Genomic DNA, 17,379 nt, shown 5'->3' on the forward strand with positions numbered 1-17,379 from the left:
CGTTCAAATTTCAAACGTTTATATCTGTTTTCGTACTTATCAGATTTTAATGAATTCTTTACCGAATTGTAGAGAAAAGAAAGCTGCAAAAGGGGCACAAACAACAATGTTTTAGACATAATAGTTAACGAGTTATACAAGGGTAAATTTTAACGCTTTTCAAATACGTTCAAATTTCAAACCCTTATATCTCTTTTCCTATTTATCACATTTCAATGATTTCTTAACTAAAATGTAGAGAAAAGATAGTTGTATAAGTAGATCAGGTTGCAATGTTCTAGTGATGCTAGTTGGCGAGATATTAGAGATTGAATTTTTCTCCGTCTTCAAATCCGATTCGATTACGTTCAAATTTCAAACGTGTATATCTGTTTTCGTACTTATCAGATTTTAATGAATTCTTTACCGAATTGTAGAGAAAAGAAAGCTGTAAGAAGGGCACAAACAGCATTGTTTTAGACAAAATAGTTAACAAGTTATACAAGGGTAAATTTTAACGCTTTTCAAATACGTTCAAATTTCAAACCTTTATATCTCTTTTCCTTTTTATCACATTTCAATGATTTCTTTACTAAAATGTAGAGAAAAGACAGTTGTATAAGTAGATCAGGTTGCAATGTTCTAGTGATGCTAGTTTGCGAGATATTAGTGAATGAATTTTTCGCCGTTTTCAAATCCGATTCGATTATGTTCAAATTTCAAACGTGTATATCTATTTTCGTACTTATCAGATTTTAATGAATTCTTCACCGAATTGTAGAGAAAAGAAAGCTGTAAATGGGGCACAAACAGCAATGTTTTAGACATAATAGTTAACGAGTTATTCAAGGGTAAATTTTAACGCTTTTCAAATACGTTCAAATTTCAAACCTTTATATCTCTTTTCCTATTTATCACATTTCAATGATTTCTTTACTAAAATGTAGAGAAAAGATAGTTGTATAAGTAGATCAAGTTGCAATGTTCTAGTGATGCTAGTTTGCGAGATATTAAAGATTGAATTTTTCCCCGTTTTCAAATCCGATTCGATCACGTTCAAATTTCAAACGTTTATATCTGTTTTCGTACTTATCAGATATTAATGAATTCTTTACCGAATTGTAGAGAAAAGAAAGCTGTAAAAGGGGCACAAACAGCATTGTTTTAGACATACTAGTTAACGAGTTATACAAGGGTAAATTTTAACGCTTTTCAAATACGTTCAAATTTCAAACCTTTATATCTCTTTTTTCTATTTATCACATTTCAATGATTTCTTTACTAAAACGTAGAGAAAAGATAGTTGTATAAGTAGATCAGGTTGCAATGTTCTAGTGATGCTAGTTGGCGAGATATTAGTGATTGAATTTTTCGCCGTTTTCAAATCCGATTCGATTATATTCAAATTTCAAACGTGTATATCTGTTTTCGTACTTATCAGATTTTAATGAATTCTTTACCGAATTGTAGAGAAAAGAATGCTGTAAAAGGGGCACAAACAGCATTGTTTTAGACATAATAGTTAGCGAGTTATACAAGGGTAAATTTTAACGCTTTTCAAATACGTTCAAATTTCAAACCTTTATATCTCTTTTCCTATTTATCACATTTCAATGATTTCTTTACTAAAATATAGAGAATAGTCAGTTCTACTGAGACAATAGGTTGCACTGTTCTAATGATGCTAGTTGGCGAGCTATTAGAGATTGAATTTTTCTCCGTTTTCCAATCCGATTCGATTACGTTCAAATTTCAAACGTGTATATCTGTTTTCGTACTTATCAGATTTTAATGAATTCTTTACCGAATTGTAGAGAAAAGAAAGCTGTAAATGGGGCACAAACAGCAATGTTTTAGACATAATAGTTAACGAGTTATACTAGGGTAAATTTTAACGCTTTTCAAATACGTTCAAATTTCAAACCTTATATCTCTTTTCCTATTTATCACATTTCAATGATTTCTTTACTAAAATGTAGAGAAAAGATAATTGTATAAGTAGATCAAGTTGCAATGTTCTAGTGATGCTAGTTGGCGAGATATTAAAGATTGAATTTTTCGCCGTTTTCAAATCCGATTCGATTACGTTCAAATTTCAAACGTTTATATCTGTTTTCGTACTTATCAGATTTTATTGAATTCTTTACCGAATTGTAGAGAAAAGAAAGCTGCAAAAGGGGCACAAACAACAATGTTTTAGACATAATAGTTAACGAGTTATACAAGGGTAAATTTTAACGCTTTTCAAATACGTTCAAATTTCAAACCTTATATCTCTTTTCCTATTTATCACATTTCAATGATTTCTTAACTAAAATGTAGAGAAAAGATAGTTGTATAAGTAGATCAGGTTGCAATGTTCTAGTGATGCTAGTTGGCGAGATATTAGTGATTGAATTTTTCGCCGTTTTCAAATCCGATTCGATTATATTCAAATTTCAAACGTGTATATATATTTTCTTACTTATCAGATTTTAATGCATTCTTCACCGAATTCTAGAGAAAAGAAAGCTGCAAAAGGGGCACAAACAACAATGTTTTAGACATAATAGTTAACGAGTTATACAAGGGTAAATTTTAACGCTTTTCAAATACGTTCAAATTTCAAACATTATATCTCTTTTCCTATTTATCACATTTCAATGATTTCTTTACTAAAATGTAGAGAAAAGACAGTTGTATAAGTAGATCAGGTTGCAATGTTCTAGTGATGCTAGTTTGCGAGATATTAGAGATTGAATTTTTCTCCGTTTTCAAATCCGATTCGATTACGTTCAAATTTCAAACGTGTATATCTGTTTTCGTACTTATCAGATTTTAATGAATTCTTTACCGAATTGTAGAGAAAAGAAAGCTGTAAGAAGGGCACAAACAGCATTGTTTTAGACATAATAGTTAACGAGTTATACAAGGGTAAATTTTAACGCTTTTCAAATACGTTCAAATTTCAAACCTTTATATCTCTTTTCCTTTTTATCACATTTCAATGATTTCTTTACTAAAATGTAGAGAAAAGACAGTTGTATAAGTAGATCAGGTTGCAATGTTCTAGTGATGCTAGTTTGCGAGATATTAGTGAATGAATTTTTCGCCGTTTTCAAATCCGATTCGATTATGTTCAAATTTCAAACGTGTATATCTATTTTCGTACTTATCAGATATTAATGAATTCTTTACCGAATTGTAGAGAAAAGAAAGCTGTAAAAGGGGCACAAACAGCATTGTTTTAGACATACTAGTTAACGAGTTATACAAGGGTAAATTTTAACGCTTTTCAAATACGTTCAAATTTCAAACCTTTATATCTCTTTTCCTATTTATCACATTTCAATGATTTCTTTACTAAAATGTAGAGAAAAGACAGTTGTATAAGTAGATCAAGTTGCAATGTTCTAGTGATGCTAGTTGGCGAGATATTAAAGATTGAATTTTTCGCCGTTTTCAAATCCGATTCGATTACGTTCAAATTTCAAACGTTTATATCTGTTTTCGTACTTATCAGATTTTAATGAATTCTTTACCGAATTGTAGAGAAAAGAATGCTGTAAAAGGGGCACAAACAGCATTGTTTTAGACATAATAGTTAGCGAGTTATACAAGGGTAAATTTTAACGCTTTTCAAATACGTTCAAATTTCAAACCTTTATATCTCTTTTCCTATTTATCACATTTCAATGATTTCTTTACTAAAATATAGAGAATAGTCAGTTCTACTGAGACAATAGGTTGCAGTGTTCTAATGATGCTAGTTGGCGAGCTATTAGAGATTGAATTTTTCTCCGTTTTCAAATCCGATTCGATTACGTTCAAATTTCAAACGTGTATATCTGTTTTCGTACTTATCAGATTTTAATGAATTCTTTACCGAATTGTAGAGAAAAGAAAGCTGTAAATGGGGCACAAACAGCAATGTTTTAGACATAATAGTTAACGAGTTATACAAGGGTAAATTTTAACGCTTTTCAAATACGTTCAAATTTCAAACCTTATATCTCTTTTCCTATTTATCACATTTCAATGATTTCTTTACTAAAATGTAGAGAAAAGATAATTGTATAAGTAGATCAAGTTGCAATGTTCTAGTGATGCTAGTTGGCGAGATATTAAAGATTGAATTTTTCGCCGTTTTCAAATCCGATTCGATTACGTTCAAATTTCAAACGTTTATATCTGTTTTCGTACTTATCAGATTTTATTGAATTCTTTACCGAATTGTAGAGAAAAGAAAGCTGCAAAAGGGGCACAAACAACAATGTTTTAGACATAATAGTTAACGAGTTATACAAGGGTAAATTTTAACGCTTTTCAAATACGTTCAAATTTCAAACCTTATATCTCTTTTCCTATTTATCACATTTCAATGATTTCTTAACTAAAATGTAGAGAAAAGATAGTTGTATAAGTAGATCAGGTTGCAATGTTCTAGTGATGCTAGTTGGCGAGATATTAGTGATTGAATTTTTCGCCGTTTTCAAATCCGATTCGATTATATTCAAATTTCAAACGTGTATATATATTTTCTTACTTATCAGATTTTAATGCATTCTTCACCGAATTCTAGAGAAAAGAAAGCTGCAAAAGGGGCACAAACAACAATGTTTTAGACATAATAGTTAACGAGTTATACAAGGGTAAATTTTAACGCTTTTCAAATACGTTCAAATTTCAAACATTATATCTCTTTTCCTATTTATCACATTTCAATGATTTCTTTACTAAAATGTAGAGAAAAGACAGTTGTATAAGTAGATCAGGTTGCAATGTTCTAGTGATGCTAGTTTGCGAGATATTAGAGATTGAATTTTTCTCCGTTTTCAAATCCGATTCGATTACGTTCAAATTTCAAACGTGTATATCTGTTTTCGTACTTATCAGATTTTAATGAATTCTTTACCGAATTGTAGAGAAAAGAAAGCTGTAAGAAGGGCACAAACAGCATTGTTTTAGACATAATAGTTAACGAGTTATACAAGGGTAAATTTTAACGCTTTTCAAATACGTTCAAATTTCAAACCTTTATATCTCTTTTCCTTTTTATCACATTTCAATGATTTCTTTACTAAAATGTAGAGAAAAGACAGTTGTATAAGTAGATCAGGTTGCAATGTTCTAGTGATGCTAGTTTGCGAGATATTAGTGAATGAATTTTTCGCCGTTTTCAAATCCGATTCGATTATGTTCAAATTTCAAACGTGTATATCTATTTTCGTACTTATCAGATTTTAATGAATTCTTCACCGAATTGTAGAGAAAAGAAAGCTGTAAATGGGGCACAAACAGCAATGTTTTAGACATAATAGTTAACGAGTTATTCAAGGGTAAATTTTAACGCTTTTCAAATACGTTCAAATTTCAAACCTTTATATCTCTTTTCCTATTTATCACATTTCAATGATTTCTTAACTAAAATGTAGAGAAAAGATAGTTGTATAAGTAGATCAGGTTGCAATGTTCTAGTGATGCTAGTTGGCGAGATATTAGTGATTGAATTTTTCGCCGTTTTCAAATCCGATTCGATTATATTCAAATTTCAAACGTGTATATATATTTTCTTACTTATCAGATTTTAATGCATTCTTCACCGAATTGTAGAGAAAAGAAAGCTGCAAAAGGGGCACAAACATCAATGTTTTAGACATAATAGTTAACGAGTTATACAAGGGTAAATTTTAACGCTTTTCAAATACGTTCAAATTTCAAACCTTTATATCTCTTTTCCTATTTATCACATTTCAATGATTTCTTTACTAAAATGTAGAGAAAAGACAGTTGTATAAGTAGATCAGGTTGCAATGTTCTAGTGATGCTAGTTTGCGAGATATTAGAGATTGAATTTTTCTCCGTTTTCAAATCCGATTCGATTACGTTCAAATTTCAAACGTGTATATCTGTTTTCGTACTTATCAGATTTTAATGAATTCTTTACCGAATTGTAGAGAAAAGAAAGCTGTAAGAAGGGCACAAACAGTATTGTTTTAGACATAATAGTTAACAAGTTATACAAGGGTAAATTTTAACGCTTTTCAAATACGTTCAAATTTCAAACCTTTATATCTCTTTTCCTTTTTATCACATTTCAATGATTTCTTTACTAAAATGTAGAGAAAAGACAGTTGTATAAGTAGATCAGGTTGCAATGTTCTAGTGATGCTAGTTTGCGAGATATTAGTGAATGAATTTTTCGCCGTTTTCAAATCCGATTCGATTATGTTCAAATTTCAAACGTGTATATCTATTTTCGTACTTATCAGATTTTAATGAATTCTTCACCGAATTGTAGAGAAAAGAAAGCTGTAAATGGGGCACAAACAGCAATGTTTTTAGACATAATAGTTGACGAGTTATTCAAGGGTAAATTTTAACGCTTTTCAAATACGTTCAAATTTCAAACCTTTATATCTCTTTTCCTATTTATCACATTTCAATGATTTCTTTACTAAAATGTAGAGAAAAGATAGTTGTATAAGTAGATCAAGTTGCAATGTTCTAGTGATGCTAGTTTGCGAGATATTAGAGATTGAATTTTTCCCCGTTTTCAAATCCGATTCGATCACGTTCAAATTTCAAACGTTTATATCTGTTTTCGTACTTATCAGATATTAATGAATTCTTTACCGAATTGTAGAGAAAAGAAAGCTGTAAAAGGGGCACAAACAGCATTGTTTTAGACATACTAGTTAACGAGTTATACAAGGGTAAATTTTAACGCTTTTCAAATACGTTCAAATTTCAAACCTTTATATCTCTTTTTTCTATTTATCACATTTCAATGATTTCTTTACTAAAACGTAGAGAAAAGATAGTTGTATAAGTAGATCAGGTTGCAATGTTCTAGTGATGCTAGTTGGCGAGATATTAGTGATTGAATTTTTCGCCGTTTTCAAATCCGATTCGATTATATTCAAATTTCAAACGTGTATATCTGTTTTCGTACTTATCAGATTTTAATGAATTCTTTACCGAATGGTAGAGAAAAGAATGCTGTAAAAGGGGCACAAACAGCATTGTTTTAGACATAATAGTTAGCGAGTTATACAAGGGTAAATTTTAACGCTTTTCAAATACGTTCAAATTTCAAACCTTTATATCTCTTTTCCTATTTATCACATTTCAATGATTTCTTTACTAAAATATAGAGAATAGTCAGTTCTACTGAGACAATAGGTTGCAGTGTTCTAATGATGCTAGTTGGCGAGCTATTAGAGATTGAATTTTTCTCCGTTTTCAAATCCGATTCGATTACGTTCAAATTTCAAACGTGTATATCTGTTTTCGTACTTATCAGATTTTAATGAATTCTTTACCGAATTGTAGAGAAAAGAAAGCTGTAAATGGGGCACAAACAGCAATGTTTTAGACATAATAGTTAACGAGTTATACAAGGGTAAATTTTAACGCTTTTCAAATACGTTCAAATTTCAAACCTTATATCTCTTTTCCTATTTATCACATTTCAATGATTTCTTTACTAAAATGTAGAGAAAAGATAGTTGTATAAGTAGATCAAGTTGCAATGTTCTAATGATGCTAGTTGGCGAGATATTAGAGATTGAATTTTTCCCTGTTTTGAAATCCGATTCGATTACGTTCAAATTTCAAACGTTTATATCTATTTTCGTACTTGTCAGATTTTAATGAATTCTTCACCGAATTATAGAGAAAAAAAAGCTGTAAAAGGGGCACAAACAGCAATGTTTTAGACATAATAGTTAACGAGTTATACAAGGGTAAATTTTAATACTTTTCAAATACGTTCAAATTTCAAACCTTTATATCTCTTTTCCTATTTATCACATTTCAATGATTTCTTTACTAAAATGTAGAGAAAAGATAGTTGTATAAGGAGATCAAGTTGCAATGTTCTAGTGATGCTAGTTGACGAGATATTAAAGATTGAATTTTTCGCCGTTTTCAAATCCGATTCGATTACGTTCAAATTTCAAACGTTTATATCTGTTTTCGTACTTATCAGATTTTAATGAATTCTTTACCGAATTGTAGAGAAAAGAAAGCTGTAAAAGGGGCACAAACAGCATTGTTTTAGACATAATAGTTAACAAGTTATACAAGGGTAAATTTTAACGCTTTTCAAATACGTTCAAATTTCAAACCTTAATATCTCTTTTCCTATTTATCACATTTCAATGATTTCTTTACTAAAATGTAGAGAAAAGACAGTTGTATAAGTAGATCATGTTGCAATGTTCTAGTGATGCTAGTTTGCGAGATATTAGTGATTGAATTTTTCGCCGTTTTTAAATCCGATTCGATTATGTTCAAATTTCAAACGTGTATATCTATTTTCGTACTTATCAGATTTTAATGAATTCTTCACCGAATGGTAGAGAAAAGAAAACTGTAAATGGGGCACAAACAGCAATGTTTTAGACATAATAGTTAACGAGTTATACAACGGTAAATATTAACACTTTTCATATACGTTCAAATTTCAAACCTTTATATCTCTTTTCCCATTTATCACATTTCAATGATTTCTTTACTAAAATATAGAGAATAGTTAGTTCTATAGGGACAATAAGTTGCAATGTTCTATTGATGCTAGTTTGCGAGATATTAGAGATTGTATTTTTCCCTGTTTTCAAATCCGATTCGATTACGTTCAAATTTCAAACGTTTATATCTGTTTTCGTACTTATCAGATTTTAATGAATTTTTTACCGAATTGTAGAGAAAAGTAAGCTGTAATAGCGGCACAAACAGCAATGTTTTAGACATAATAGTTAACGAGTTATACAAAGTTAAATTTTAGCGCTTTTCAAATACGTTCAAATTTTAAACCTTTATATCTCTTTTCCTATTTATCACATTTCAATGATTACTTTACTAAAATATAGAGAATAGTTAGTTCTATAGGGACAATAAGTTGCAGTGTTCTAGTGATGCTAGTTTTTGAGATATTAGAGATTGAATTTTTCGCCGTTTTCAAATCTGATTCGATTATGTTTAAATTTCAAACGTGTATATCTATTTTCGTACTTATCAGATTTTAATGAATTCTTCACCGAATTGTAGAGAAAAGAAATCTGTAAAAGGGGCAAAAAACAGCAATTTTTTATATATAATAGTTAAGGAGTTATACAAGGGTAAATTTTAACGCTTTTCAAATACGTTCAAATTTCAAACCTTTATATTTCTTTTCGTATTTATCACATTTCAATGATTTCTTTACTAAAATGTAGAGAAAGGACAGTTGTATAAGTAGATCAGGTTGCAATGTTCTAGTGATGCTAGTTGGCGAGATATTAGTGATTGAATTTTTCGCCGTTTTCAAATCCGATTCGATTATGTTCAAATTTCAAACGTTTATATCTATTTTCGTATTAATCAGATTTTAATGAATTCATTACCGAATCGTAGAGAAAGGAAAGCTGTAAAAGGGGCACAAACAGCTTTGTTTTAAACATAATAGTTAACGAGTTATACAAGGGTAAATTTTAACGCTTTTCAAATACGTTCAAATTTTAAACCTTTATATCTCTTTTCCTATTTATCACATTTCAATGATTACTTTACTAAAATATAGAGAATAGTTAGTTCTTTAGGGACAATAAGTTGCAGTGTTCTAGTGATGCTAGTTTTTGAGATATTAGAGATTGAATTTTTCGCCGTTTTCAAATCTGATTCGATTATGTTTAAATTTCAAACGTGTATATCTATTTTCGTACTTATCAGATTTTAATGAATTCTTCACCGAATTGTAGAGAAAAGAAATCTGTAAAAGGGGCAAAAAACAGCAATTTTTTATATATAATAGTTAAGGAGTTATACAAGGGTAAATTTTAACGCTTTTCAAATACGTTCAAATTTCAAACCTTTATATTTCTTTTCGTATTTATCACATTTCAATGATTACTTTACTAAAATATAGAGAATAGTTAGTTCTTTAGGGACAATAAGTTGCAGTGTTCTAGTGATGCTAGTTTTTGAGATATTAGAGATTGAATTTTTCGCCGTTTTCAAATCCGATTCGATTATGTTTAAATTTCAAACGTGTATATCTATTTTCGTACTTATCAGATTTTAATGAATTCTTCACCGAATTGTAGAGAAAAGAAATCTGTAAAAGGGGCACAAACAGCAATTTTTTAGACATAATAGTTAACGAGTTATACAAGGGTAAATTTTAACGCTTTTCAAATACGTTCAAATTTTAAACCTTTATATCTCTTTTCCTATTTATCACATTTCAATGATTACTTTACTAAAATATAGAGAATAGTTAGTTCTTTAGGGACAATAAGTTGCAGTGTTCTAGTGATGCTAGTTTTTGAGATATTAGAGATTGAATTTTTCGCCGTTTTCAAATCCGATTCGATTATGTTTAAATTTCAAACGTGTATATCTATTTTCGTACTTATCAGATTTTAATGAATTCTTCACCGAATTGTAGAGAAAAGAAATCTGTAAAAGGGGCACAAACAGCAATTTTTTAGACATAATAGTTAACGAGTTATACAAGGGTAAATTTTAACGCTTTTCAAATACGTTCAAATTTCAAACCTTTATATCTCTTTTCGTATTTATCACATTTCAATGATTTCTTTACTAAAATGTAGAGAAAGGACAGTTGTATAAGTAGATCAGGTTGCAATGTTCTAGTGATGCTAGTTGGCGAGATATTAGTGATTGAATTTTTCGCCGTTTTCAAATCCGATTCGATTATGTTCAAATTTCAAACGTTTATATCTATTTTCGTATTTATCACATTTCAATGATTTCTTTACTAAAATGTAGAGAAAGGACAGTTGTATAAGTAGATCAGGTTGCAATGTTCTAGTGATGCTAGTTGGCGAGATATTAGTGATTGAATTTTTCGCCGTTTTCAAATCCGATTCGATTATGTTCAAATTTCAAACGTTTATATCTATTTTCGTATTTATCACATTTCAATGATTTCTTTACTAAAATGTTGAGAAAGGACAGTTGTATAAGTAGATCAGGTTGCAATGTTCTAGTGATGCTAGTTGGCGAGATATTAGTGTTTGAATTTTTCGCCGTTTTCAAATCCGATTCGATTATGTTCAAATTTCAAACGTTTATATCTATTTTCGTATTTATCACATTTCAATGATTTCTTTACTAAAATGTAGAGAAAGGACAGTTGTATAAGTAGATCATGTTGCAATGTTCTAGTGATGCTAGTTTGCGAGATATTAGTGATTGAATTTTTCGCCGTTTTTAAATCCGATTCGATTATGTTCAAATTTCAAACGTGTATATCTATTTTCGTACTTATCAGATTTTAATGAATTCTTCACCGAATGGTAGAGAAAAGAAAACTGTAAATGGGGCACAAACAGCAATGTTTTAGACATAATAGTTAACGAGTTATACAACGGTAAATATTAACACTTTTCATATACGTTCAAATTTCAAACCTTTATATCTCTTTTCCCATTTATCACATTTCAATGATTTCTTTACTAAAATATAGAGAATAGTTAGTTCTATAGGGACAATAAGTTGCAATGTTCTATTGATGCTAGTTTGCGAGATATTAGAGATTGTATTTTTCCCTGTTTTCAAATCCGATTCGATTACGTTCAAATTTCAAACGTTTATATCTGTTTTCGTACTTATCAGATTTTAATGAATTTTTTACCGAATTGTAGAGAAAAGTAAGCTGTAATAGCGGCACAAACAGCAATGTTTTAGACATAATAGTTAACGAGTTATACAAAGTTAAATTTTAGCGCTTTTCAAATACGTTCAAATTTTAAACCTTTATATCTCTTTTCCTATTTATCACATTTCAATGATTACTTTACTAAAATATAGAGAATAGTTAGTTCTATAGGGACAATAAGTTGCAGTGTTCTAGTGATGCTAGTTTTTGAGATATTAGAGATTGAATTTTTCGCCGTTTTCAAATCTGATTCGATTATGTTTAAATTTCAAACGTGTATATCTATTTTCGTACTTATCAGATTTTAATGAATTCTTCACCGAATTGTAGAGAAAAGAAATCTGTAAAAGGGGCAAAAAACAGCAATTTTTTATATATAATAGTTAAGGAGTTATACAAGGGTAAATTTTAACGCTTTTCAAATACGTTCAAATTTCAAACCTTTATATTTCTTTTCGTATTTATCACATTTCAATGATTTCTTTACTAAAATGTAGAGAAAGGACAGTTGTATAAGTAGATCAGGTTGCAATGTTCTAGTGATGCTAGTTGGCGAGATATTAGTGATTGAATTTTTCGCCGTTTTCAAATCCGATTCGATTATGTTCAAATTTCAAACGTTTATATCTATTTTCGTATTAATCAGATTTTAATGAATTCATTACCGAATCGTAGAGAAAGGAAAGCTGTAAAAGGGGCACAAACAGCTTTGTTTTAAACATAATAGTTAACGAGTTATACAAGGGTAAATTTTAACGCTTTTCAAATACGTTCAAATTTTAAACCTTTATATCTCTTTTCCTATTTATCACATTTCAATGATTACTTTACTAAAATATAGAGAATAGTTAGTTCTTTAGGGACAATAAGTTGCAGTGTTCTAGTGATGCTAGTTTTTGAGATATTAGAGATTGAATTTTTCGCCGTTTTCAAATCTGATTCGATTATGTTTAAATTTCAAACGTGTATATCTATTTTCGTACTTATCAGATTTTAATGAATTCTTCACCGAATTGTAGAGAAAAGAAATCTGTAAAAGGGGCAAAAAACAGCAATTTTTTATATATAATAGTTAAGGAGTTATACAAGGGTAAATTTTAACGCTTTTCAAATACGTTCAAATTTTAAACCTTTATATCTCTTTTCCTATTTATCACATTTCAATGATTACTTTACTAAAATATAGAGAATAGTTAGTTCTTTAGGGACAATAAGTTGCAGTGTTCTAGTGATGCTAGTTTTTGAGATATTAGAGATTGAATTTTTCGCCGTTTTCAAATCCGATTCGATTATGTTTAAATTTCAAACGTGTATATCTATTTTCGTACTTATCAGATTTTAATGAATTCTTCACCGAATTGTAGAGAAAAGAAATCTGTAAAAGGGGCACAAACAGCAATTTTTTAGACATAATAGTTAACGAGTTATACAAGGGTAAATTTTAACGCTTTTCAAATACGTTCAAATTTCAAACCTTTATATCTCTTTTCGTATTTATCACATTTCAATGATTTCTTTACTAAAATGTAGAGAAAGGACAGTTGTATAAGTAGATCAGGTTGCAATGTTCTAGTGATGCTAGTTGGCGAGATATTAGTGATTGAATTTTTCGCCGTTTTCAAATCCGATTCGATTATGTTCAAATTTCAAACGTTTATATCTATTTTCGTATTTATCAGATTTTAATGAATTCTTTACCGAATCGTAGAGAAAGGAAAGCTGTAAAAGGGGCACAAACAGCTTTGTTTTAAACATAATAGTTAACGAGTTATACAAGGGTAAATTTTAACGCTTTTCAAATACGTTCAAATTTCAAATCTTTATATCTCTTTTTTCTATTTATCACATTTCAATGATTTCTTTACTAAAACGTAGAGAAAAGATAGTTGTATAAGTAGATCAGGTTGCAATGTTCTAGTGATGCTAGTTGGCGAGATATTAGTGATTGAATTTTTCGCCGTTTTCAAATCCGATTCGATTATGTTCAAATTTCAAACGTGTATATCTATTTTCGTACTTATCAGATTTTAATGAATTCTTCACCGAATTGTAGAGAAAAGAAATCTGTAAAAGGGGCACAAACAGCAATGTTTTAGACATAATAGTTAACAAGTTATACAAGGTTGAATTTTAACTCTTTTCAAATACGTTCAAATTTTAAACCTTTATATCTCTTTTCCTATTTATCACATTTCCGTGATTTCTTTAGTAAAATATAGAGAATAGTTAGTTCTATAGGGACAACAAGTAGCAATGTTCTAGTGATGCTAATTTGCGAGATATTCGAGATGGAATTTTGGTTCTTTTTTAAATTCGATTTGAATTCGTTCAAATTTCGAACTTTGATATCTCTTTACGTATTTATCTGATTTTAATTATTTCTTTACCGAATTGTAGAGAAAAGTTAGCTGTATATCTGCCACAAATAGCACTGTTCTAGACGCAATAGTTAATGTGTTATTGAAGGTTGAATTTTAGAGAGTTTCGAATTGGTTAAAATTTTAAACGTTTATATCTCTTTTCGTATTAATCAGATTTCAATGATTTCTTTGATAAAATGTAGAGAAAATTTAGGTTTATAAGTAGATCAAGTTGCAATTTTTCAGTGTTAGTTGTTTGTGTGATATTGAAGATTTAATTTTTTCGCTTTTTCAAATTTGTGTACCCATTAGCGTTTAATGGACCCTATACTTAACTTTTTAGACTGTAAGTTCAGTCAGATGGTTAAGTCAGATGCTTCTTTGGTAATGCAGAATTCTTTTCCTCTGGTCTCAATGTGATTTCTGTTAGTGGCAGTTCCGGTCTCCAAAATTGGAATTTTCCAGTTCAATCTCAAAATTAGGAATTACTATAATCGTAGTACACCTCTTATGGAGAAAGTAAAAAGTGGTAAATAGTGATAACATTTATTCTGCTGTTGCATGCCTGCAGGCTGGACGAATACCTGAAGAGTATTTGAAGAATAAAGGCGAACTGACACGAGAAAGTCTTCTAGCAGATTATCAAAATAGGGATATACCGATTGATATGTCAGGACTTAATTTTACTCGATATTCAGATAAAGGTATGTCAGAATCACTTTTCGTGTAGTTTAACTTTATTACTTCTTTTGTTTACTTAGTAATAAAAAGAAAAGAAATATGTCCGTCTTTTGTCGTATTCAGCCGTGTCGGTCACAAGCTGTTGATTGTTATATTTTTCAGTTTTGGACGATACAGTATCATCTAGACAGGATGTGGATGAAGAGTATCTACTTGCTCAAATGGATTTATGTTTTAAAATTATCCATCATAAAGGGAAAGGCACATCATTAGAAAAATTTTTAACTAATGAAATTTATCAAAAATTAAGATTACGTGCAACAAGATTAGACAATACACTGCTTGATGTTTTAAGGCCAGGCATCAAAGATTTATCACTTGTAAAAGGATTACTTAAACATGATCCACAATTTATCGGCATCACAATACCAGACTATGAAAGTATTCGGGTATTTGAAGATCTTATAATACCAATCATTAATAGTATTAACGGGCTCGATGTGATTGTCGAACAGCCTAATGTGGATTTCTATGGAAATGAAACTCCTGAGTATTTTCTAACAATGAATTTAGATCCAACTGGTTTTATAATAAAGAGTTGTATAATTGAAATATCCAGGAACTTGACACCTGTCTCATTTGCTAAGAATTTGAAACTTTCTGATTTAGAAAAAGTTGAAGTAGTATTGACAACAATACTGACCGGTTATTATAAACTAAACAAAGAGAATGTAGTGATTGATTATATGGGTGAGAATACAGGCATATATTATAGTCTTGGTGAACTTGTTGACAATAAGGAAGTTTATACAGATCTGGAAGAAGCACAGCTCCTACCTGATGAAGTTAGAGATGGCGATTCAGCGAACTGGCCATACGGACGTGGTGTATTTATAAGTTCAATGGGAGACGTCACTGGATGGATAAACATTAGAGAACATTTGAAATTGATGTGCACAACGCCAAACGATAAACGCGGTTGTATCGGCGTAGCTTATAAATCAGCCGCCGATATTATTACCTTACTAGAAGAACGTATCCAACCGGTACGTGATCAAAAACTAGGTCTACTCACTACTGATCCAAAAACTGTGGGCAATACTCTGAAATTTTATTTAATACTCAGCCTGCCACATTTGGCACAAGATTTACCATCTTTAAGACAATTGTGTGTAGATAGTAATATAGTTTTAATTACAACGAACACACCATCCTTGTTTAAGATTACTAATAAAGTATGCCTAGGTATTACAGAAATCGATAGCTTTAAACAGTTCATTAAGGCTGTTAATAGTATTATCGAGGCTGAGAAAAAGTCCATGAAATCTTCAGTCACTCATATACCAAACATTATTAAAAACTTTCTGAGAAAGCGAAGCAGTAAACTGAGATTGGCCAACTGACTGGAAGAGTCTTTGAGTTCTAATGAACTCCATCTTAGATGCAATAAAGATTTAACTGTAGCTTTTATAATTATTAAATCAACAATTAATATTTTTATATGTTACACCAATTGCAGCACTTTTAATATTTTACTAATATTTTATTGGTGGTTAGAAGAATTTACTTAAATTACTTAAAATCACAATTTATCGTGTATATCTGTATGCTCAATGAGTAATAATCAAAATTGCTATTTATTTTTGGCTATAAAAGTGCAAGAATGCTTCAAGAAGATAAATTTTGTTCAGGTACAACCAAAGAAAAGTGGAAAGTCTTAGATTAATAAAAAAAAAGTCTGTTCGTTTTAAATATTTTTATTATAAGAGCAGCTATATAATGGTCCTAGCATCAGGTATAAAAATTCTTGTCCAGAAGAATAGTAGATAATAAGGATTATAATTATCAAAAATTTGCAACTGGGAAGAACAAGGAACTTCGAATTCCCCTCAGTAACTAAAATCAAATATTTTCAAATTTGTGTGCTTATCAATTTATCGATTTGATAAAGATCGATTTGAAAAAAAAGAAAGTTGCTCTTACTTTGGAAATAGCTTATTATTTGAATCATTGAAAATATTTGATGGTTTGGTCAAAAGATGCGCTCCACTTCAACCTTGCAATCTCATATAAATCCTCTAGCTCACAAAATCTCTGCTTCTAGAACTCTTCCTGACAACCCGGGGTCAAGACGTCTTAAAAGACAGTGTTGCCTCGTGATCTCCTCTCAAGTGAAGAGAGTGGACTAATAGCCTAATGTTTTTGGAGTGGTTACCACTGCGGTAACTTCTCCACTCGTATACCTCTGTAATTCATAGTTCTGTTATCACTGTTACTTATAGCGCCAACGCGCTGATTGTAGCAAAAATAAACGCCAAAAAGAAAAAAAAAAGGATATTCGAAAAACTTTTGTAAGCCCAAAAATCCTAGATTAGATTTGATTTGTTTTGCATTGTTTTCCTTTTGACATTTCATTCATTATGAATAGATTTTGAAAATTAATACCAGAATTGGCCCTCAAAAAACAAACTAGTTTTTATTAGTTTATGTCAGTCACATTAAACTTTACAAAATTCTGTTACTTTTCCCACCCACATGTATGTAAAATTTCATATTGTAGACCTGGACAGTGGACAGTAGCAGCCATTCTAGTAACATTACCATTTTCCTTCAAATTCCAATTGGTTCTAGTCACCGGAAAGCGCACAGACTTTTCTTATAAATTTAATTCGAATCAAAACACTAATTAATCAAAAAAAAGTAACTTTTGTA

The 17,379-nt window shown here is 30.1% G+C and overlaps 1 protein-coding gene across 11 annotated transcripts in view; it reads left to right on the forward strand.

Annotated features, from left to right (window-relative positions):
- The window catches only part of LOC141446496 (uncharacterized), a 112,230-nt gene that overhangs the window by 85,170 nt on the left and 9,681 nt on the right, over window positions 1-17,379 (forward strand). For 5 of the 11 annotated variants that reach the window (XM_074113003.1, XM_074113005.1, XM_074113004.1 and 2 more), the window contains 2 exons: window positions 14,558-14,690; window positions 14,830-16,999. The exons of 2 other annotated variants lie outside the window; for them this stretch is intronic. In XM_074113003.1, coding sequence (XP_073969104.1) covers window positions 14,558-14,690; window positions 14,830-16,070 — 1,374 coding nt within the window. In that variant the 3' untranslated portion in view covers window positions 16,071-16,999. Of the gene's footprint in view, window positions 1-14,557; window positions 14,691-14,829; window positions 17,000-17,379 lie in introns of those variants that run through there. 4 more of the 11 variants (XM_074113014.1, XM_074113006.1, XM_074113008.1 and 1 more) reach the window with 1 other exon arrangement.

The sequence above is a fragment of the Rhodnius prolixus genome, unplaced genomic scaffold (genome assembly GCF_049639745.1).
Source record: "Rhodnius prolixus isolate KJV_2025 unplaced genomic scaffold, Rpr scaffold_7, whole genome shotgun sequence".
NCBI classification, from domain to species: Eukaryota; Metazoa; Arthropoda; class Insecta; order Hemiptera; family Reduviidae; genus Rhodnius; species Rhodnius prolixus.